The 22,244-nt window shown below is 36.7% G+C and overlaps 2 protein-coding genes across 3 annotated transcripts; both read right to left on the bottom strand.

Moving 5' to 3' along the window:
* Positions 1-1,447: 1,447 nt before the first annotated feature.
* On the bottom strand, positions 1,448-9,637 carry LOC120251549 (zinc protease PQQL-like). 2 transcript variants are annotated; one of them, XM_039260104.1, is made up of 21 exons: positions 9,285-9,637; positions 8,491-8,737; positions 8,280-8,405; positions 8,030-8,167; positions 7,799-7,933; positions 7,282-7,539; positions 7,073-7,210; positions 6,244-6,313; positions 5,519-5,732; positions 5,197-5,302; positions 4,553-4,786; positions 3,923-4,087; positions 3,696-3,845; positions 3,540-3,631; positions 3,305-3,386; positions 3,135-3,218; positions 2,919-3,035; positions 2,712-2,822; positions 2,534-2,614; positions 2,038-2,232; positions 1,448-1,929 (listed from the first exon to the last, which is right to left on the bottom strand). In XM_039260104.1, exons 1-21 carry the CDS (start codon positions 9,500-9,502, stop codon positions 1,852-1,854), a joined length of 3,039 nt encoding a protein of 1,012 aa, XP_039116038.1. In that variant the 5' UTR covers positions 9,503-9,637; the 3' UTR covers positions 1,448-1,851. The 2 variants fall into 2 exon arrangements, with proteins under 2 accessions (XP_039116038.1, XP_039116039.1); XM_039260105.1 differs by lacking the exons at positions 1,448-1,929; positions 2,038-2,232; positions 2,534-2,614; ... (1 more) ...; positions 2,919-3,035; positions 3,135-3,218 and adding an exon at positions 3,086-3,134 and having other exon boundaries at positions 3,259-3,381.
* Positions 9,638-11,703: 2,066 nt separating this feature from the next.
* On the bottom strand, positions 11,704-14,575 carry LOC120251118 (pentatricopeptide repeat-containing protein At3g62890-like). The gene is made up of 3 exons (XM_039259656.1): positions 12,547-14,575; positions 12,189-12,294; positions 11,704-12,013 (listed from the first exon to the last, which is right to left on the bottom strand). Exon 1 carries the CDS (start codon positions 14,535-14,537, stop codon positions 12,633-12,635), a length of 1,905 nt encoding a protein of 634 aa, XP_039115590.1. The 5' UTR covers positions 14,538-14,575; the 3' UTR covers positions 11,704-12,013; positions 12,189-12,294; positions 12,547-12,632.
* Positions 14,576-22,244: the final 7,669 nt, after the last annotated feature.

The following is a 22,244-nucleotide window of genomic DNA, read 5'->3' as shown; positions in this document are numbered from 1 at the left end:
ATTAGTGTCACGTCGGCAAATTCACCGAAAACAGCTTTAAAACAGGAAATTGTGACCACAAGTGCAATCGAAGCAAAGTTAAATGATTTGTATTATAAAAATTTTATACATCAGCAGTTATAAAAGTGCAAAAAATTTTGTAGCATGAATCGAAATTAACCCTGGGGACATTTCTGCAGACGTAAACAGGGACGCTGGATAGGGGTTTAGGGATGTAAATGGAGCGGGAAATCCCCATTTTCCATGAGGACCCGCCCCTGCGGGGCGAGGATTCCCCGAAATAACCCTCCCGCGGGGCGGGGCGGGGCGGGGAGGGCATTCCCCACCCCATGGGGATCCCGCCCCGCTCCCCGCGGGGATCCCCACAGGGATTCCCCAATTTTTAATATTATATATATATATATTGAAAATAACTTATATGATTATTTATTTATTTTTTAAAAAAATTCAATATGAATATAAGATTATAATGACCAAATATTTGGATTTAAAAATATATATATTTTTTGTATTTATTAATAATGCTTTAGATTTTTAGTAATAATAGTGTTACTCCCGTGTGATGTACGAATATAATTATATGAAATTTTTTTATTTTTTATAAAAATTAAGATAAACTAATATTAGATAAAATAAGCTATTTATCAACTTTAAAGATATAATATTTTTAAAAAAATTAATTTTATTATATATTATGAGATAAAATAATAAAAATTAGTTTAAAATAATATAATTTAGTATTATGTTATAAATATTTTAATATTATTAAAATAATATTAGTAAAATTTTTATGAGAAATTGACAAGTGTCAAATAAGTCTTCTACTTTAATATATATATATTGACATATAGTATTATTAGAATTTTATGTAATAAAAAAAATTGGTGGGGGACTGGGATTCCCCGACCCCATGGGGATCCTCGCGGGGAAGTGAGTGGGGAGAATTTGGAGGCGGGGAATCCCCGCCTCGTGAGAAACGGGGATGGGGACGGGGATCTCATTCCCCCGCCCCACCCCATTTACATCCCTAATAAGGTTTGACAATAATTCTAGTATTCTACTTTAATAATTGAATTAAAAAAAAAGAATGTTTTTTTAATATTTTTGTGACACTACTAAAAATAGCTGCTCAATAAATTTAAACTAAGTAGCTAGCAACTTAAATAATAATAAATAAATAAACCATAATATATTTTTTTAAAATAAGTGTTTTTGAGTTTGAATTTTTGTATACGCAAAAAAAAACTTGACTAGAGATATTTGTGCATCAATGATAAAAGCTTAAATACACAAATTTATAAAATATAAAAATAATATAAAAATTTTATATTTTAAAAGGACAAACTCAACTATACATTATTAAAGCAACTTCCATAATTTCCACTAGAAAATCAATGTTATTTGCACATAGGAAATCTACCAAAAATGCATGGATGAAAATGAAACATCAGATGATCAGTAAAAGGATCATTGCAGAAAACAAAAAAAAAGTAAATAATAGCAAGAGAACTTGCTGAAAAGCTGTAGAATACACATCCTTGTTATTATTCTTTGAGATATTCTAACCTAAAAAGTACAAACTGCTTTACAAACAGTATATTTAGAATGCTTTCACAGGCTTATGTGATCCTTTTCATAGGGTAAACAAAAGCCCACACAAAACATTACATTGATAAAATCTTGCAAGGATTCCCTTGAAACAATCTGATTGTGCTGCCAAAGGAATCAAAGAATTCAGATAGTTTAAACCTGCTCCGCCGACGTGATGGTCATTTGAATTACCGTTTTCTGTTACCTTGTTCTAAATCCTACATGAAATGCCACCCTGGAGGAACACTGCATTTTAGTTTTCTAAGAATTCAAAGAACTTCGCAGGTACCTCCACAAACTGAAACCTACAAGCACTGCACCTGCTGCAGCAGCCAAAATCTGCAAGCAAATAAGATGAAACATTTCAATGAACAAGAGAATGTCTGAAAAATTTATAATAAGTTAGGGTTCAGTAAGGATGATGCAACTGTTATACATATATCTGACCTTTGCGTCTCTGCTAAATCCACTTGATTTAAATAAAGACAATGGCATCAGAAGCTTTAAGCGAGATACTTGAGGCATTAAGATCACTACTGTATATTGCTTTCTGCAAGGAAAAGGCAGTAGTCTTTGCAATGCTGATTGTGCTGTGTATGGTGTCAAAGAATTTCTAACTTTTGTCCGACCTTCATCTTGAACCTGCAAAGAGAACGTAGCAAAGCATATTCATGAAAGCATCAAGAGCATTTAAATTTGGGCATTGCAATAGGTAGACATTGGAACAAGAGTGCATAAAGTAGATTAACAACACCATGTCTTAATCTAAATAACAAAACAATATATAGTCACCTACTTCAAGTCTGTACCCTATCCAAGATGTTCATTCTCCACCCTAGCCCTTTTGATTTATCATAATAAACTTTTGAAAGAAAGCAACGTCAAGGTTTAACATATAGTTCAGACAAACATAAAACTGTCAAGCATATGCTAAAAGGTGTACCTCAAACGAGGCACTGATATCACCAAAATAGGCTCGTGACTGATAGCTGCGTAAAATTCGGTCCATCCAATAATAGTTTTCCTTCAAAAGTTTAAACATGTCAGTACATGGGAATTTACATATTGCAATAAGAAGAGTGAAAACTCAAGATAATAAATAAGGAAGGTTAAATACCAACCTGCAATCCATTTTCATGGGCCCTTTGTTCAATTTCAAGAATAGTAGTGATATCCTCATCTGAAGGGCCTTGATCTTGAAGATAATGCATCTCCTCCAAGGCAAGGTCAACCTGTAGATAGTTGTCCACAGTTTACACCTAGTTTCTATGCACGAAATATGGAAAGGAGCTTACTAACATAAAAGGTTAAAAACAGAAAGAACCTACGAGCTTCCACGAGATATCTGGATCACATGAAAAATTTACACTTATGTCACCACGGACATCTCCTGTTCTTGAAGGTGTATTTCCACCCAGGAAGACAGAAACACCCACTGAGTAGATCTGGAGCATTCAGACATTTGACAGGGAAAAATGTAGGCATAAATCTGGCAAGTTCAGTTTCAGGCTCAATGAAGATTACAATCAAAGTTGAAGAAGCACCTGTCCATGTTTGAAACGGAGCACTTGCATAATTTTTGTCTCCAAAAGTTTACTGAGAAATCCAATAAAATGGATCTCTTCCATCTAGCAGTGCAAACAGAACTAGTCAACTTGATGCACTTACATAGAAATATTTGTGAGAAATTTATGACATGAGTTAGCTTGCACACCATAGCAGTATTTTTTAGAACCACAGGAAATGCTAGCTGGACAGAACACTGGGCTTCCACCATAGGGCTGCGCACAACTTCTCTACACAAACAAATACCAATTTAAATGATTTTACATTTTCAACCAAAATAATTTTTACATGAAGAGGAAACAGAGAATAAAGACATCCAGCACAAGAAAAATAGGAAGGGTCAGGTAAGGCAAGGGTCACATAAAATTGCATGGAAGATGTACCTGATAATTTTTCCAGGAAAATTGAAGGGCAAGCCTTTTAAGTCATCACGGTTATAATTTAGAATTGGTTCAGAGGACTTTGGAATTCCACCCTGCAACAAGAAACATCATCTAACCCATATCCAAGTAGAAACAAGTCAGAGATGTAGGCCTTACCAGATACTGCAGAATTAAAGGAAGAGACACAGCTGGATCAATATTTCCAACCAATACAACAGTAAAAGTGGATGGGTCCTTAAAACAATTATTAAAATATTCACATGCTTTTATGGGGTCAACTTTCTTCAGGTCGCTGATCCTAATTGGCTGCACCACAAAAGTAGCTGGAAATCAAAAAGGTAGGCAGTTAACGAGAGACTTAAACAAGCATGCAGCTCATATACCCTGAAAAAGTAGGAATTTCCATAGTTTAGTTCTCGGACACGATTTGCAAACGTGTTGTATGGGTCCCTTTCTTGAGCAAGAATAGCTTCTTCAGCCATTTGCATAACAATTTTCACTTCTTCATCTCTAGGCTCTACATTTGTAGTAAATAGTTGGTACACAAGCTGCAGTAATTTAACATAATAAATAGATAAGTGAAAAGTTAGATGAGCACATGGAAAATCATGAACAGACAAAGTGTTGTGAAATGGTGCAATTCTCTACATATGCAAGTTCCCTGAAACAACAGATTTTTCGATGGTTTACTCGTCAAGTTCTAGTTGATTTCACAAGGAACCCATGTTCATAAATCATGTTAAAGCTGCATAGATCTTTACCACGCCCAAGTTAAGTTGAATGAACCTATGTTTATGTGAAACATTGCTTGAATTTTTCCAAAGTAATTCAAGTGATGTGTATCAGATGCCAGCATCCCGCTGTCCCTCTTTTTAGTACAAAAGAGAGATGGAAACAATTAATCAAACTTAACCAAACACGTAAATAGATGCCATCTCGCCAACTGCTATTAGGATATGGGTGCAATTGTGAATTAACACTTGCACACCCATTAATAAAGCCCAAAAACAGACCTGAAAGGCAGTTTCGAGATCTGAAGGAGAGCAATCGCCAGAAAATGTTCTCATGTATGCCCCGACTTTGGTGCTTACTTCAGCTCTTTTACCAGCTAGCATATCCATAAGAACAGATGGTTTATAACCAAATACACCAATTTCTCCAGAAATGGTTGATCCCATGGAACAAGAAAAGTATTCATCTTCCGACAGTTCAGATAAACCACCATATGCAAAACCAGTAAAAATAACCTGTTGAGACCAACTACAATAAGTCAACTGAATGTGATCAAATCAAAACTTGATGATGATAAAATAAAACTACGGCAAATTTGAGTACCACCTGAAAGCTGAATAGAAATAGAAATGTATAGAAAAATCAATACTAGATTTATATTGCAGTTAACTTGTAGTTTAGAAGTTGCATATTCAAATTACCACTTTTTCTGGCAAACAATGACGGATAATTGAGGTTCAATTTAGAGGTTCTATGGCTTCGAGAAAATCTCTAATTAAAGAACATGTTTGTTAACTATTCAAACTACTACTAATAGGGGTACGCATCATTTATAACTTAGTCAATCAGGTCTTTCGGCTACCTTACACAGGTTACATAGCATGCCGATTTGAATTTGTGCAGAGAATTTTTCATTGACCATTACCTGATCATCCAGAAAGTTGGTGCGCTTATAGCAAATCCGCATGCCATTTGACAAAAGCAACTCGGTTGTTTCAATACTTGTATGCTCAGTCTGCTCTATGATGCTCCTGGGAAACATAATTGCACAATGCATAGTGATCTATCAGCAGACGGAAAAAGAAAACAAGATTACCAATAATAATTTTAATTCAAACAAACCGCATCCCAGGAAAATTGGATTGAGAAAAGGTTATCCAGTTTCCATAAGAACAACCAATAAAGAACATAGACATAAGGTTATGTACTTGTATCTTTAGAGTGGGATAAAAGCAAGTGAAGCTTACCCTGGTAGTGGCTTCTCACCAACAATTTCTTCTGGGACATGTTCATCATCCCATGGAGAAATATGTCTATCTCCCTCCAATGCATTGACTTTTGATACGGCCGCTTTCAGGTCTTCCAATCTAGCGCAAGCACGAGGTTCCACTATCTTTATCACACAACTGCATGATGTACAGAAATTTGCAGCAAATTTGGATACTTCTGCTGGAGAAATATCTGTTTGAAAGTTTCTCAGGCTCGTCATCAACCAAGAAATAAGATAGGATGATTAAGCTGGAGTTTTACCGGTTGAAAAGAATGAACAAAATATGGTGTTTTCAACGTCTTAGGTAGTGTGAATGCTGACTACTGAAATCTTAAACAAAAAGGAAAATAAACAAAATTTTTATGTAGAGCTAATAGCTAAGAGGGAAATTAACCTTTACCCGCAAGTTACAGGTTTTACTGGTCATTGTTGTAATGGCGCTGATCATAATTACAAGAATAGGGTCACCACATGACTTTATCACCATACAAGAAAAGGAAGGGGCAATAGATGTTTATGATATAAATTTCATTGCATTTACATTAGAAATAGGTAGGGAAACTTTACTTATGGACAAAAATTTTCTTCCATAAATTCTGATCATATACTTTAGATAATATCAATCACTAGAAAAGCCCCTCCCCCTGCTTGCATGCTCTAGAGTTAATTTGCAAAATATCAAAGAATGCATGCCACACTTACGAGCCAGGATTGTCTTTTGCAACTGAGCTTCATACTCGATTCCAACAATAGGCTCTTTTCGGAAAAAATGCTGCATAGTTCAACAGAAGAAGTTAATACTTTTAAATTATCTAGCAAAAAATAAAAATAACAAATAAATAAAACATTCCTACCTAAATATTAAAAAGTCATAAGGTCCAGCAGTTAAAATATTCACCCTGCTGAAAATTCAAAATAATTTGCTACACCAATATGAATGGGATTTTTCACCAGAATTCCTTTAATTGGACTCTATAAGAACACCATTTGGGACAGTGACTTTCATAGCTTAAATACATGACAAGTGCTTCATGTAAGTAAAGGTAAATGTTATGCTGTTCCAAACAGTTGTTTTTTAGCAACCAGGAACATTCTTCAAGAGAGAATAGCTCATTGCTTGACTGTTGTTCAAAGTAAAAACATACGTGTCCCATTATACAATTTAGTTTTTACTATAATACCACTAGATGCACCCTAACATTGTCCTTTGAATAGCATAGAATGTATACGCTCCAGAAGGTTAAAATTTTTTAAGCATGTAGGCAGCTATACTAAAGGTCACAATGACAGTTTATAACATAGAAATAATTCTTCCACAGCCCACAGAATGTGCCAACAAAATCAACTAAATTAAGTGGTGAACACATACGACCACTAAAAAATCCTAAGACGAGAGCAACGGTAATGAAAAGGAATAGGAAAAAATATTAAGTTTTTGAAAAACTATCAGTATGTAAGAAAACGTGATTGGTTAGACATCTATTTATATACATAAAAAAAATACCATATTTAGCAAATGATCTGGAATTACCTGCAAATACTCATCTCTCAGACTTGTGGATTGCATTTGATCTCGCTCCAAGTAGGCAGATTCAATTTCTGACATCATCAAAGCACGGACAATGGATATCTCACGATCAGAAAACCCATGAAGCCGAACCCTAGCAAGCTGAGATATTATAAAACAATCAGAAGAAATGCTAAACACAAGACCTCCTTTGTAGTAAAAAATCTGACTACCTCCATCAGCATCGATTCAAGGGCATCCACAGTTCCTTTTTCTCTGCAACTTGAGGACATAATATAAGCTTTAACAGGCTGAACAAGTGCATCTGCAGCTGAAGAGCATGAGAAGTATGGTGGATCTTTTCTGCGTGCTATTTTGAAGAACCTCTGGTTTAAAGCACAATGGAACATTGCTTCTGCTAGTGAATCCCTGTAATCCTTTACAGTTATCATATCACTAGCTGGAAACTTACAGCTGATCATTACTGCAGACTGTTTTTAATTGTCAAAAGGAAAGAAAATAATGAGTTAGGATATAATAAATACATTTTAAACTGCGTTCTAGTGCCTATAGGATCAACCATATATATTTTCTGGAAGAATTCCCTAGTATGGTGCATTGCAATTGTAGGGTTCCTAGAATTGGTCTATTCTCTGATAAATTAGCATAGCCAGAAATGTGATCAATCTCTGAAAATATGTGCAGAACTATGCCATCATAAAACCAAAGGTACTTGCAAGTGCCACTTACACCAGCAGCTTCCGACTCAACAAAACATGAGAATCGTGGTTCATTGTGTGATGGGACAGGGAAATCAGGTATGACAGGAATGATAGATGAGGGAACTTTCTGCCCGAAATGAATCTTTATTGAGTCAACTACACTCTGTAAGAGGAAAAGAAAAAGGGGGTTAAGAGTGTTACAAGATTAAAAGAAAAGGCGATAATAGTTTAAGACATACTATAATTCAAGAAAGTCAACCTGTGTATCATTGAAATCCCCAACAGCAACTACGGCCATGTTGCTCAAGTGATACCACTTCTTGTAAAACTGCTTAACTGTTTCAGGAGTAACTGTTCGTATCACCTTCTCCAAACCAATTGGCAGACGTTCTGCATACTGCACCAGCATCACAAGTCAGAAAATAATCTAGGACTATAATGATCACAGAAGATAGTTATCCCACAGCTTTAGCAGTTCATGCAATGTCAAAGAAAATAAAAAGGCAAACCTTTGAGCCCTCAAACATTAGAATCCAATGAGCATCCTGCATCCGCCCTGCAGCATTACGCCCTCCTCTATATTCTTCTAAAACAGCACCCCTTTCTTTCTCAAGATCTTCTGCCGCAACCCGAATCTATCTCATACAAGGAATTCAATTACTCGAAGCAGCATAATGAAAACTGGGGATACAGAAAAATGCAACAAATGGGTAATCTAACCTCAGAGCTGAATTCAGCCAAAACAGATATGGCCTGCGATAGGAGACCAGGCTTGTCTACTGGAACAAGCAACTCATATATAGTTTCATCAGAAGAAGTGAGTGCATTTTGACAAGCGCCAAACTCAGCTCCAATGCTTTCAAGAAACTTAACAATATCATGATTTGTGTATTTTGTTGTTGCATTGAAAGCAAGGTGTTCAACAATGTGAGCAACTCCGCGCTCCTCCTCATCTTCCAAAACTGAGCTGCATCATAGCCAATGAAATTGTTTTCAAACAATATTACCAAAACAGCTGTGACCAACAATAAGGCAAATACAAAGAAAAAGAAAAGGCCATTGATTCGGGTATTGAATAACACAGTAAAAATGAGAGAACAGAACATTAACAAAAAAAAAATGTAGTCAACTAACAATGAGAAATAGACAAAAGGAGATCAGATAACAATCAATATGCAGCATCAAAAACTCAACTTTCTCAACCTATGAGAAATCAAGCCACATGGCAAAAGAGAGAAACTGATCGAAGTCGCAACAAGCTACTGCAAACTAAACATAATTGCGGGAAGGTATCAAGGATCACTAATTCGACTAACACCAAGCATAATCACAACACTCCCAAGTTAAAAAAAATTCCTCAAACGAAATCGACTTCCAAAAGAGAAATTCAACTCACAAGTTATGCCAAACAACGCATTCTCAAAAACCAAAGCCCGCATCAACTCAACGAAATCAATCACACTTTTCCACCAAGCAACAAGGAATCAAAGACAGGATCGACAAGAGGGGCTTACCCGACCTTGACCGCGAGTGCAAGGGCAGCGCGCATACGAGGCTTGGGGTTGGAGCGAACGTAGTAAGAGAGCCCATTCTCGAGGACGCCATATTCAACACCGACGGGCTCAGTCGGGAGCGGTTCATCCATGGCGAAATTCACCAACTTCAGCGATCGGAACCCCTGCCGTCTGGCAATAGACGGCGTCCCTCCGCCCTCGCCGGGCAGTAGATCCATCGCCGCCGCCGCCGAGCTTTGCAGAGCCCGAAGATGGAGCTCGCTCTCTCTCTCTCGGGTCGTTAGCGGGTCTCTGAAGGATCCGATCCGAAACACCGCGCGAGTCTCTGCGTGCGAAGCCCGATCACGTGTGAGAAGACAGCCGTCCAAGTTGTCGAAGTAGTGTGCTCTAAGATGGTAATTTACCTTCATACCCCTCCATAAAGTGGTCATTATATATGGCTAAATTACATATTTACCCCTGAACAATCCTAATTTTTAAGTAAATCCTGATAATTATTAATGATTTAAATAAAAAAATTTAGTAATAGTGGTAAATAACTATCTTTAGGTAGAAATTAATTTTTTTATTTGAAATACTAATTAAGTTTTTCTTTATAATATGGGTATACCACTATTTATACTATTCATTATGTGGGGAGAAATTCAAACTCTCGACTTTTTATCCTGAGACTTTAGTATAATATTTTTTGAGATAAAACAGCTTTAGCAATAAAATTAAATTAATATTAAAATTTTTAAAAAATAATGTTGAACTGCAAAAAAAAAAAAATCATGTACAGAATATCTTTTGTATTTTTTTTATACTCTCACCATATTACATTATGAAAGAATATATAATATATTCTTTACATCTTTTATATTTATAAACATATCATATTTTAATGGCATAGATTTTTTTTTTTTTTAAATAAGGGTAAACTGATGGATCTAATCAATATAAACCCTAGTTCAAACTCTGTATCTCTTTATTTGGAAATTACTTAGGAACAAAAAAAGTGGCGAAGCGTACCTGCACTTGAATCCATTGATTACGATGAATGTGATTGGGTGTTGTGGTTCTTCTCACTGATCAGGGGAGATGGGAACCTTAATTCAGAAAATATAATTCTGAATCTCTAATTATTGATGCTCAAGGACCACACTCTATTTATAAGAAATTTTTATGAGACTAATTACAAGTCTGTCCATCATAGATTTAACAATTTTGCCCCAAGGACACAACATATGATTAATATGTATATTCACACATTTAAAATTAGATAATTAGGACCCAATTCAAACTTGAATCAGATCACAACAATTTAGGTTAATTCAAAAATTGAATATAATAAGATATACATAATTATAAATATTAATTGTGTACGTCTACGTAAGTTATGTGCATAAGTCCTTATATCTCTATATTAACCTAATATAAACACTATTAATCTTCGACTTAGGAGAGAAATAAAATATTAACTACCTTATAACATGGTGATATATATATTTTTTTACATGATTTTTTATATTTTGAGATATATTTTTTCCAATTATCCACTGGACAAAAAAACTTCGCATAAAATTTTATTTTATTTTTTTATTGGGTGAAGCAAAGATTTATATATATGAATCTATTCTCACATTTCAAGGTATATAGAGGGGTATATATGTCATTTTGGGTTTCCAAGGGTAATAGACAATTAGAGGTATTTCTGGGGGTATACATGAAAAAAAGGGGACATTTTTTTAGACTATGTTTTATATGCAACAATTTGATAGTTACCATGACAAACATGGAAACTTCCTTCCTATTCGTGCACCTGAAAAACTCTGAAATTATTTATGACTGAACATTCAAGAGTGAGAATAAAGTTCTTAATTACTTCTTAACTAAATGAGTCCATTTGAATTATTTATCATCAATTGACAATTTAACCACAAATAATTATTTGCAATAAAAACGCCATTAAATTATCTGACTCAAGTTGCATGACAAATTTAATTGAGCTACTGCTACACCCAATTTGAAAATGATAGGTGACAGTCTTGACTTGTGTGGAATATGACATTTGGTTTGTTTCTATTTGAGTTTCTTGTGTCTGAGTTTAATTAATTAAGAATTAATTGAACACTTATAAAGCTGTTGTCAGATGATGTGTGAGAGTGTTGTTGTTATTGATCTTAATAAATCAGCAGTTTTCTAGTTGGCTATCAAAATCAAGGGAAGTGATGTGGCTTGAGTTTGTTGGGGAACTTTGATTTGAATTGATTAAAATAAAAGTAGCAGTAACGTTTACTCATGTGTTTTCTTTTTTAGTTTGTTTGTTTAGTTTGTTCATCAATTGCATTCTTTCTTATCTTTTCTTTACTTCAATCCTTTCTCAATTTGAAGGACTCAAACTACTTTGATTGATCAATAATTTGATTGTATGCTGATATTAAATTTTGCAAGAAATTAGCAATATTTCAAAATATATCACATATACTGTGTACAAATCAGAGCACAATAATCATAGAAATGAAGATAAAGAAATGGTTCCAATTGAGCTAAAAAAAAGGTACAACTTGGATAATCAAGAGGCTTAAATGAAGATTTTCACACAGCTGAAAGCTCATCGTTCACCGGTTATCTGCTAGATTAAACAGGATCGAAAGTCCACAGCGAGTCGATTGTCAAATTAAGTTTTGTTCTGACTTTCAGCAAAATTTCAGGTAAAATATGTTTGCTAAATGGACTAAAGAATGTACCTGTAATACAAGGTAAATGTATATAAGCATCATTCATGCTATGGAAAAAGGAAAAGTTAAAACTGTAATTATCTGAAAGGTGAGTAAATCTGGCAATAAGAACAAGGATCTGGGATCTGGTATGCATTAAGTGAGACAATATAAAAGAATTCTCGCTGAGGATTTAATACCTTACCTACACAATCAATCCGACAGGGGCCAGGGCCATCTGAATTTGATGTGGATGTTTGAACTGAACTGTTCCACACCTTCCTTTCCAACTTCTCACATGACAGCAATTACTGAAAGCAATAAAAAAAGACATATTTCAGTTTACATACAGAAATTAAAGAAATTATAAAGCTAACAAGACTGAACAGGTGAAGATACATCATAAGCCTTGACCAGGAAGGGAAGTTCAAAGTAAAAATGTTTTTATTAGAGAAAAAACATTGCTCTACTGAGATAATTGTTTGTCATGATACAGTAAAACTAATGCAAACTCATCGAAGGAAGGAATGAGCAAAATTAAATCATGAGGTGATAATACTTACAAGGTTTTAGTAATGTCTGAATGGAAGCACTAAAACAGTTTCTTTTTTCTTGGCGTCAAAGTATGTGCTGTGAGCATTGTTATTCCCTACCAATAATCCGAACAAGAACATTTCCCTTCCTTGAAATGGTGAAACCTGCTGCCATCTCTCACAATGATCTCTCTCTCAAACACCTTTGATACCATTTTACTGAATTCATGACAATCCCCACACACCCTAAGATTCTTCACAATTCGAATAGGACTACCCGGCTTGCTCACAATGAAACCAAAAGCAATTGCCAACCGTTCACTATGCTCCTTGATCACATGCACCTTCTCCTCATCACCAATATCATGCAAGATCGGTGCAACATCTGGCATGTATCCAGCCTCAGTTAACCTCTGGTTAATCACTTCAAGCATTTTGTGAATGCTTATAGATTGCTCATGCTCTCTGTCTCCCGCAACAAACCTATGCACCATTCCGTTTGCCTCAATCAAGCTCAAACCAGCAACTTTATTCGTGCCTCGGCTAGACATCAATTTCCTTACTGTAATGACATCTTTCCATTTTCTTGCCTTGGCATAGATGCCAGCTAGAAGAACATAGTGCCCATCATGACCAGGTTCTAACTCAATCAGTTTCTGGCCTATGGTAATTCCCAAATCCACTAAACCATGCATCTTGCATGCCCCCAACAATGTGCCCCACAAAACTGGATCCGGTGCTATCTTCATCCCTTCGATCAATTCAAGCGCCTCTGACACAAGACCCGCACGGCCTAAGAGATCAACCATGCATCCATAGTGCTCCATCTCAGGCTCAATGCCATAATCCTTTACCATCAACTCAAAATACCGTCGCGCTTCCGCTACTAATCCAGCACGGCTACAAGCATTCAATACTCCAACAAATGTCACACTTGCGGGATGTAAACCTTCATTAATAAACTTTTCAAACAGCTCCAGAGCTTCCTTTCCTAGTCCATGCGTTGCCAGCCCACAAATCATAGCATTCCAAGAGAACGCATCTCTTTCGGGCAGTTCATTGAATAACTCTTTCGAGATATCAATGCATCCACATTTCGCATACATGTCCACCAGTGCAGTGCCAAGAGCAACACTGATGGGAAATTTCAAATCTTTTATAGTACTATGAATGAACCTCCCATATTCAAGCAATCCCAGTTGAGCTGAAGCTGACAAAACAGTCACCAAAGTAGCTTCATTTACCATCAATCCCAGGTCAATCATTTGCCTGAAAACCTCCAGGCCCTTCTCCAAAATCCCATTTTGAACATACCCCATGATCAAACTATTCCAGGAAATCACATCCCTCTCAGGCATTATATCAAACACCTTCTCGGCAGCATCAACCCTTCCACTCTTAGCGTATCCAGCCAGCATCGCATTCCAAGAAACCACATCCCGCTCTGACGGGCACTCATCGAACACTCTCTTTGACAACTCCATCTCGCAACAAGCACTATAGAAATGAATCAAAGCATTCCGAACAAACAAATCCAAATCAAGCCCGAGCTTCACAACATGAGAGTGCACCTGCTGGCCTTCAGACAGCACGGGATTGCGGCTGCAAGCGTGGAGAAGAAAAGGGTAGGTGTAGTTGTTGGTGGGCATTGCCCGGCGACGGAGTTCCGAGTAGAAAAGGAGACACTTTTCAGGGTGGACGCTCCTAGAAATGCAGCGAAGGAGATTGTTAATGGCAAAAACGTTAGGGATGTCGATGAGATTGAAGATAGTGATGGGATACGAAGGAGGAAGCGATGGAGATAGCGCGCAGTGGGCGAGGAGGTGGGACATGGGAGCGCGGCGGGAGGCGAGGCCAAGGGTGATGAGCTGGGCGTGGGCTTGTTGGATTTGACGCGGGGATGGGCGGGGAGGGAGAGAAGAGAGTGGCGGGTGCTGGTGAGGAGCGGTGCAGCAATACCTTGGGAAAGAGAAGACGCCATTGGAGCGAGGCTGAAGCTGAACTCGAAGACCAAAACGCATAACAAAGGAACTCTGAAGAACACAGTGCTGGTATCTGCGTTTTCTCTGGGTTTTATTTTTATTTTCTTTTTAAAAAGTTTTGATTATTAATTAAAAAATAAATGATGATTCTATTCATTATATCTAGTACAAATTTCTTTTGAAATATTTAATTTTCTTTGTAAAAAAAAATTAAAATTTAATTCAGGTTGAATGGTTTTGAGCAGTGCAATTTATATTATATTAGGATTTTTTTTTTTTTAAGCCAAAAGACCATACAAAGAGGAAACACTAATAAAACTAAAGCGCAATGCAATCAAAATATTACTCCAGAATTAAACCTTATTCCCACTACACATACAGACTGTCGGACACCATCTCATTCCATGATACCAAAAAACCATTGCCACCAAGATTTGCACAAATTTTAGAATCATCTCCCCATCTAAATATTGCCAAGAAAATTAGAAAATTGAACCAATAGTTTTTAGGTCAATTGGTATCGGGTTTCTTGCATAGGGCGTTCGTTTCGGGAAAGACCTGAGATCAAACCTCATGTCCTACGCAAAGTGAGAGCACGGGGTCGGCGTTGAACCTTGCTCCCCACACGTACACGTCCCCCGGGTTCTGTGCTTTACGCTTTCTCATAGAAAAATTGAACAAAGTATTTAAACACCATTACCTCCCTAATTTGTTTGAATACTTTATCCAGCTAATTTTTCTCGACCAAATTAAAGGTTTCCTATTCACATTCACAGCCTTCAAAACTCGGGTCCAAACATCCTGAGAATAGGAACAACTGAAAAACAAGTGATCAACACTCTCAACAGAATTGTTACAAAATGCACAATTAGTAGAACTAACAACCTGCCATGAATATAATCTATCCTTTGTTTAACAATCTATTCTATAGAGCCAACCAAAAGATAAAGGCATGCCTGGGCACATTGCTAGGAGACCAAACCAACTTAGCCCATATAACTCCTTGCTCAGGTTGTATTAGCCCTTTCCAAGCATTACTAATATTAAATTCACTTTTCTTATCCAACCTCCACAAAATAGAAACCCTAGCATTCATATTGACAACAAAATTTTGCTCAATAAAGTCCCACACCCTCACTAATTCAGCCTTCCATAGTAGTGGAAAATGCCATCTTCCATCCCTCCAAAAATCACTTACACAAGATCTCTTAAAGATGACATAACCCTCAATTTGATCCAAGGAAATAGCTTCTCTAGAGAATGCCCATTACACCATGGATCATACCTAAAAGAAAACCTTTTCCTATCCCCTGATTTGTACTCAAAAAAAGATTTAATCTCCTTCCTTACCTTGAGCAAATTCCTCCAACTCCAGCTGTTGTTAGCAATCTTTGTGATGCCCCAAAAGGTCATCCTTTTTAATTTGTTCTTAATTACCTAGATAGCCCATAAAGTTTGCTTTTCCTACACAATATCCCATATATGCTTAGTAATAGTTGCCTTGTTCCACACCTGCAATGGCTTGACTCCCAAACCACCATTAAGCTTGCTCTTACACACTACAGACCCAAAAATCAACCCTCCCTTATTGCTATTACTAGAACCATACCATAAGAATGACCTGCACAGCCTCTCCACTTCATGCACTACAACCAAAGGAAGTACAAAAACTGAACTTTAATACACTTGCATATTTGTCACAACATAATTAATTTATTAAAGCCTCCCAGCATAAGACAGAGTTTTAATAATCCAATTTTGAACTATTGTAGCAATTCTAGTAATTAGATCCTGACAATGCTCCTTTGTTAATCTAGTAGAGATTAAAGGCAAGCCCAAATACTTGACAGGTAAAGAGCCAAACCTGAACTTCATGATAGCAATAATTTGCTCCTTTACTACAGGCTCAACCCGAGAGAAATGTATGGCTTTTCTGAAAATTAGGTTGCAATCCATAAATATCTTGAAAATGAAGAATGACTAATCAAATTATCTCGACTGATGCAACATCACCACTAGAAAAAAATAAAGAGGTCATCAGCAAAACATAATTGGCTTAACCCCATCTCCCCACAATTTTTATGGAAAAGAAACTCACACCTTGTTGCTTTTGTTGAGAATCCTGGTCTACCTGGAAAATAACCCTCCAATTGGTAATTCACCATAATAGAGTACATACAAGATCTTACTGCATTCATCACTAACTTTATAAAGAAAGCTGGAAATCTAAAAGATAGCAAAACCTTCTCTAAGAAATCCCAAGAAATGGAATCATATGCCTTATGAAAATTCACCTTTAAAGCACAACAATCTACTTTGTCTCTATGATACCCTCTCACCAACTCATGTGCTAACAAAATATTGTTTGATATTCTTCTACCTGGTATAAATGTAGACTGATTCAAATGCACCAAATTATTCAAGACCCTCGTAGTCTACAAGCCAGTATCATGGAAATTATTTTATATATCACATTGCGACACAATATTGGTCTAAACTCATTCAGAGATTGTGGATTAGCAACTTAAGGGATAAGTGTGATAGATGTTGAGTTAGTTTGTCAAGCTTCATGACTTTCCTAAATAAAAGGCACTTTGCACAAAGACTCCCACTCATTCACAAAAACCACTATTTCTTGAAAGACAATACTATCCAAAAACCCACTCTATGTTTCTCAATACCCAGAAAGTCCGTATAATAATCAACAATAGCCTCTGCAATAGTAGTCTAATTAGTACAAACCTCACCACTTTCTAGAATAAGCTAAGAAATAAAATTTGTGGACTTCCTTTGTCAGATCATTATAAAGAAAAATTTGGAATTCTTGTCTCCCAGATTGATCCATTAGCACCTAGACTTTTGTTTCAAGAAAGATTTTTCCCAAACTAAGAGTTGCTACAATTTAAGTTGATCCTTCTCCTTCCTTTGAAGCTCTTCGTTAAATGGATCCATTAACAACTTGTTATGTAAATCAGACAAATATTCCTACAACAAAGAGTCATCTCAATGATCTTACCAAAGGATTCTTTATTTAGCTTCATTAGCTCTCCTCTAAGAAGTTTCAACTTCTGATACACGTTGTACATGTGCCCTCCCTTAATTGGAGTATCCCAAACCTTTCCAAGCATACTAGTGACATTAGAATGATCACACTACATATTGTAAAACCTGAAAGGGGTTTCTATTTTCCCCACCAAACCTTTGATGGTAACTACCAAACCACAAAGATCAGTCACAGTATAATTCAATATTGTGCAATAAGGCTCATCCAATTGATCATACCAACTTTGATTTGCAAAGTACCGGTCTAATTTCCTGAAAATCCTTCTATTACCATCCTAAAAATTGGTCCAAGTGAACTTAGGACCATTTCATTGCATCTCTAACAAGCCCAAACTCAATAGGCAGTCTTGAAATTCCTCAGCTACCTCATGATTCACAAGAATCCCACCAACTCTATCAGCATTGCTCAAAATAGCATTAAAATCACCTTGAATTAACCATGGGGATGTCATATGCCTTCCAAACCTTGAGAGATCTTGCCATAAGGTTCTCCTTACACAAACATTATAAGAACCATACACACAGGTCTAGAAAAATACTACACTGCCCCATTCAATTCTACAATGAATAAATTGCAATCTTGACTTAACAACACTCAGCTTAACCTTATTAACATCAAATTTGATTTAAATCCTTCCCAAATTGCAACAAGAGTAATTATGTACCAAATCCCAATTGGTCAAGTTCAATTTCTTCCAAATATTTTCCATATTCTCTTCTCTAACTCTGGTCTCTAAAATACTCAAACAAACAACCTTACACAGAGAAATCAGTAACTTAATTTCGAACTACTTAAGAGGGTTATTCAACCCTCTAATACTCCAAGACATAATCATTGGCCAAGGTTTTAGGTAGGCTGGATTTCCTCCCTTTCCTGCCATCATCAACTACCCTATGAATATTAACACTAACATTAGTACTTATCCCGACATTACCAACCTCCAAAGCATCAAATCTATTACTGCAAATTGGTGTAGAAACTCTAGAAGTCCTAGGAATGTAAGACTGTAACACTAGACCCTACATTGACTAAAAAATTTCCTTTACCAGCATGCACAACTTTCTCCCTCACATCAAAGCTCTTACCAAACTCCACAAGAGAAGCCTTCCTCCCTGTCCTGCATACATGAGATATCTCATTTTCAATCACAGTTTTATCTCCTACTTGCCCTTACAAACCTACATTCAAATTATTGCAACTAGACTGCTTCTCAGAATCCACACTCACTTTATTAGGAAGGGAAAGCATAGCATTATTCTGCACTACATTACCTTCCGCATTACCACCAGGATCCTTAACATACATTCTTGATCTAGACTTAATTTTCCCAGAAATTTGCAATAGTTTATCTTTCACTTTCCAAACCATTTTATTAGGCCTTCCATCTTTACATTCTTGCTGCACATGCCCAAACTTCTTACAAGAAACACAAACAAGCAGCCTCCATTCACACACTAATTTCTGATGAAAAACAAAACCCTTCTCATCTTGCAACTTAATTACCTCAGGAAACTCCCCAATTGAGTCCATCTCCACTAGAATTCGGGCATACCCAAGCTTCAACTTGGAGAGAGTACATTTATCACAGTATAAAGGCCTGCCACACACGCTACCAATTCTACTAAGCATTGTAGGCGTCCAAAACTCCTAGGGTAAACCAAGAAGCTGGATCTAAACAGAAAAGCACAAGCTGCTAAATTATCCATACTCATTCTAGGGTGTCATTTATTCAGAATAAAAGGTCGATTATCAAAAGTGAAAGGTCTATCCTTCAGCAACTGATTGTAACCTTCATCCTCACCAAATTGAAACAAAAACATGTTATCATTCACTCTAAAAATGGATTGTAATCTATACTTCTTCCACCAATTCAAAGCATACACAAAAATCCTCTCTAACTTAGGCTGTAAACCATATACACATCCCACCAGCACATTCTTCCATCTAATCTCCTCCTGTATTACCTTATTTGAGTGGAACCAAACAAAATGATGCCCATTTAACACAGTATGAGACACAAACTCAAGTTCACTACCCATCTCCTTGAGTCGGTTATCAACAAACATAGCCACCCATGGTTTGGACATCCCAACGGAGGAACCACATCCACACTGGAAGAAACAGGAGGAATCGCTAAACCATCACCGCCATCATTCATGGATTGGAGATTGCTATGAACGCTTATCATCTCCTCCGCCCTCATAGAAACTAGGGTATCACCAAAAATCTCAAGATTGCCTCCTAGTCCACTGCCACCCTTGGAATTCTCATGAAATGAGGGATCAAAAACCCTCATACCACCAGCAGAGACCGCGAAATCAACCGGGAGTATATACTTTTGACCTCTTCCCCTCGCCATTGGAGCGAGCTTAGTGTGCTCGCCAAGAAGGAATTTTTCTAGTGAAAAAAAAAACCAAATATATATGTATGATTAGGTTGAGTATGGCTATCCTGAAGTTCATTTGTAATGCTAGTGGCTTTGTGGAATACTGTTTAATATCTTTTTACACTCAATTTTGTTTTAAGCAAAATCTACATTCAATGTGTATAGTAGAGCATTTTTTTTTTTTTAATTATGATTAATTTTATCGAGACATTTTTTTTTAAATGAGATCAAGCACATAATATGTTAACACATATAAACAAGTGTTGACTTAGGAACTAAAGATGTGCAATCAAATAGTTGGGCAATAAAATGAAATAGCCAAAAGGAAAGGGAACAGGAAACAATCTGCTGAGAGGATCATTAGGTTGAGACACCATGAATAAAACATATGTTATGCTCCATCTACTAAGTTCATAATCATGCTATAGATATGCTTGAAAAAGAAGAAGAACCAAAAAGTTAAGATTAGGCTTTACAATGGATATAAACAGCTCAAATTTATTTATTTATTTTTGGATTTAGAGTTACAGGTAATCAAATAAAGAATATAAGATTAATTTCAATAAAAAATATTAAAAAATTATTAGAATTGAGGTTATGTGAAATATTTAGAAAATTTATGTATACCTTTAATTTGTGGCTTGTTGACTCTGTAAATAAAAAAAAATTATAGCTTTTTAATCTTAAAAATTATTAAAAAAATTATATTAATTTCACATTTTAATGAACCAACTTTTTTCACTACAAGTTAAATTTGTCTATGTTAGGTATCCATTCTACATTCACGTCTATCCCAATTAAATAAATATTTTATAAAAAATTATATTATATATATATTTGAAAAAGTGTATAAACCACATCTATTTCAAGAGAGCAACGAAGTACAGGTCTCTACCAAGAGTAGAGTAAGAGAAAACAAAACAGAAAACAAAATGACCACTAGGAGTGGATACAACATGCCAACACGAGAACAAACAACAACTAATAGGAGGACGCAACCTCCACAAACTGTCATCACCAAAGTCTCTACCCCTCTGTCGTATCTTGCGCCTCCCCAGAAGCCGAGCTCAACATGAGCTCCTCAGCTCTCGGTCCCAGGAACTCTAAACTGCGATGGATGCACTTCAAAGAGTTGTCCAACTTTCCTTGTGATCTATCCATGGCTGAAGAGCACCAGAGTAAAATCATGCGATCAATACTCAAGATAACATCATGAACATGTAAAACATTGGCATTAAAAATACATTCATTCCTAGCAAGCCAGATATTCCACACAAGTGCCTTCACCACCAGGTCACCAATGTTCCTCTAAGAATGTCATACTGACATCCTCCAAGAATTCCATAGGTTGGCCAAAGAGGCAGGTGGTTCAAGTAAATTCAACAGCCTACTAAAATAACCCTAGCGAAAGAATTTTATTTTTCCATGCCAACCAATTAAAAAGGCTAATCTTTTTCGGGCAACTATTTCGCCAGAAAAACCTAGCCACTGGGCAGCGTAGACCCCCATCAATTAGAAAGTTATACAAAGACTTCACTGTGAAGACACCATTCCCAGTGAACTTCCAAGTTTTAATATCCCCAACCTCCCCGTCGCTAATTTGAAGCTGCTCCTAGAGCGAATGAACACCGGATAATCGGCAAAAGGCGTCACCGACAACAAATGGGCGAGCTCATGCACATAACCATTTTGCTGCGGGGAATTCCAGAATATCTCTGGCCATATGTGCATGGGAGCAATTCCATTTAGCCAGGGGTCTTTCCAAAAGAGTGTTTCTAGTCTGGATCGAACCTCATTAGAGATGCACGCTCTCAAAGCAGGAATACAGCCGATAACCCCTCTCCAAAAGTAGGAGATGCGGCCCGACTGCATGGGAAACAAATCCCAACTCAACATTGCAAAATTAAAGTGAATCACTTTCGATAAGCACCAACTGTCATCTGTCAAAAACTTTCACCACCAATTCCCAAGAAGCGCTTGATTAAAAGTGAACAGGTCTAAAATACCCCACTGACCTTGGTCACGTGGCCGACATAGGCTTTTCCAGCTTACCAGGCGACACGCTGGGTTATCAATATTTGGTCCAGACCACAAAAAATCTCTTCTGATCTGATTGATTTTTTTTATCACCCAGGCAGGGAGGCGGAAAATAGACATTCAGTAAGTCGGCAGTGCAGATAAGACCGAGTTTACTAGAGTTAACCGGCCCCCAAAGAGAGGAATCTACCTTTCCAGGACGCCAACCTCCTCCTCACTTTAAGGATAACCCCTTCCCAATCCTGTCGCCGAGGCCTTC

Source organism: Dioscorea cayenensis, chromosome 20, assembly GCF_009730915.1.
Source record: "Dioscorea cayenensis subsp. rotundata cultivar TDr96_F1 chromosome 20, TDr96_F1_v2_PseudoChromosome.rev07_lg8_w22 25.fasta, whole genome shotgun sequence".
Lineage (NCBI taxonomy): Eukaryota > Viridiplantae > Streptophyta > Magnoliopsida > Dioscoreales > Dioscoreaceae > Dioscorea > Dioscorea cayenensis.
This window is presented reverse-complemented; position numbering and strand designations above follow the sequence as displayed.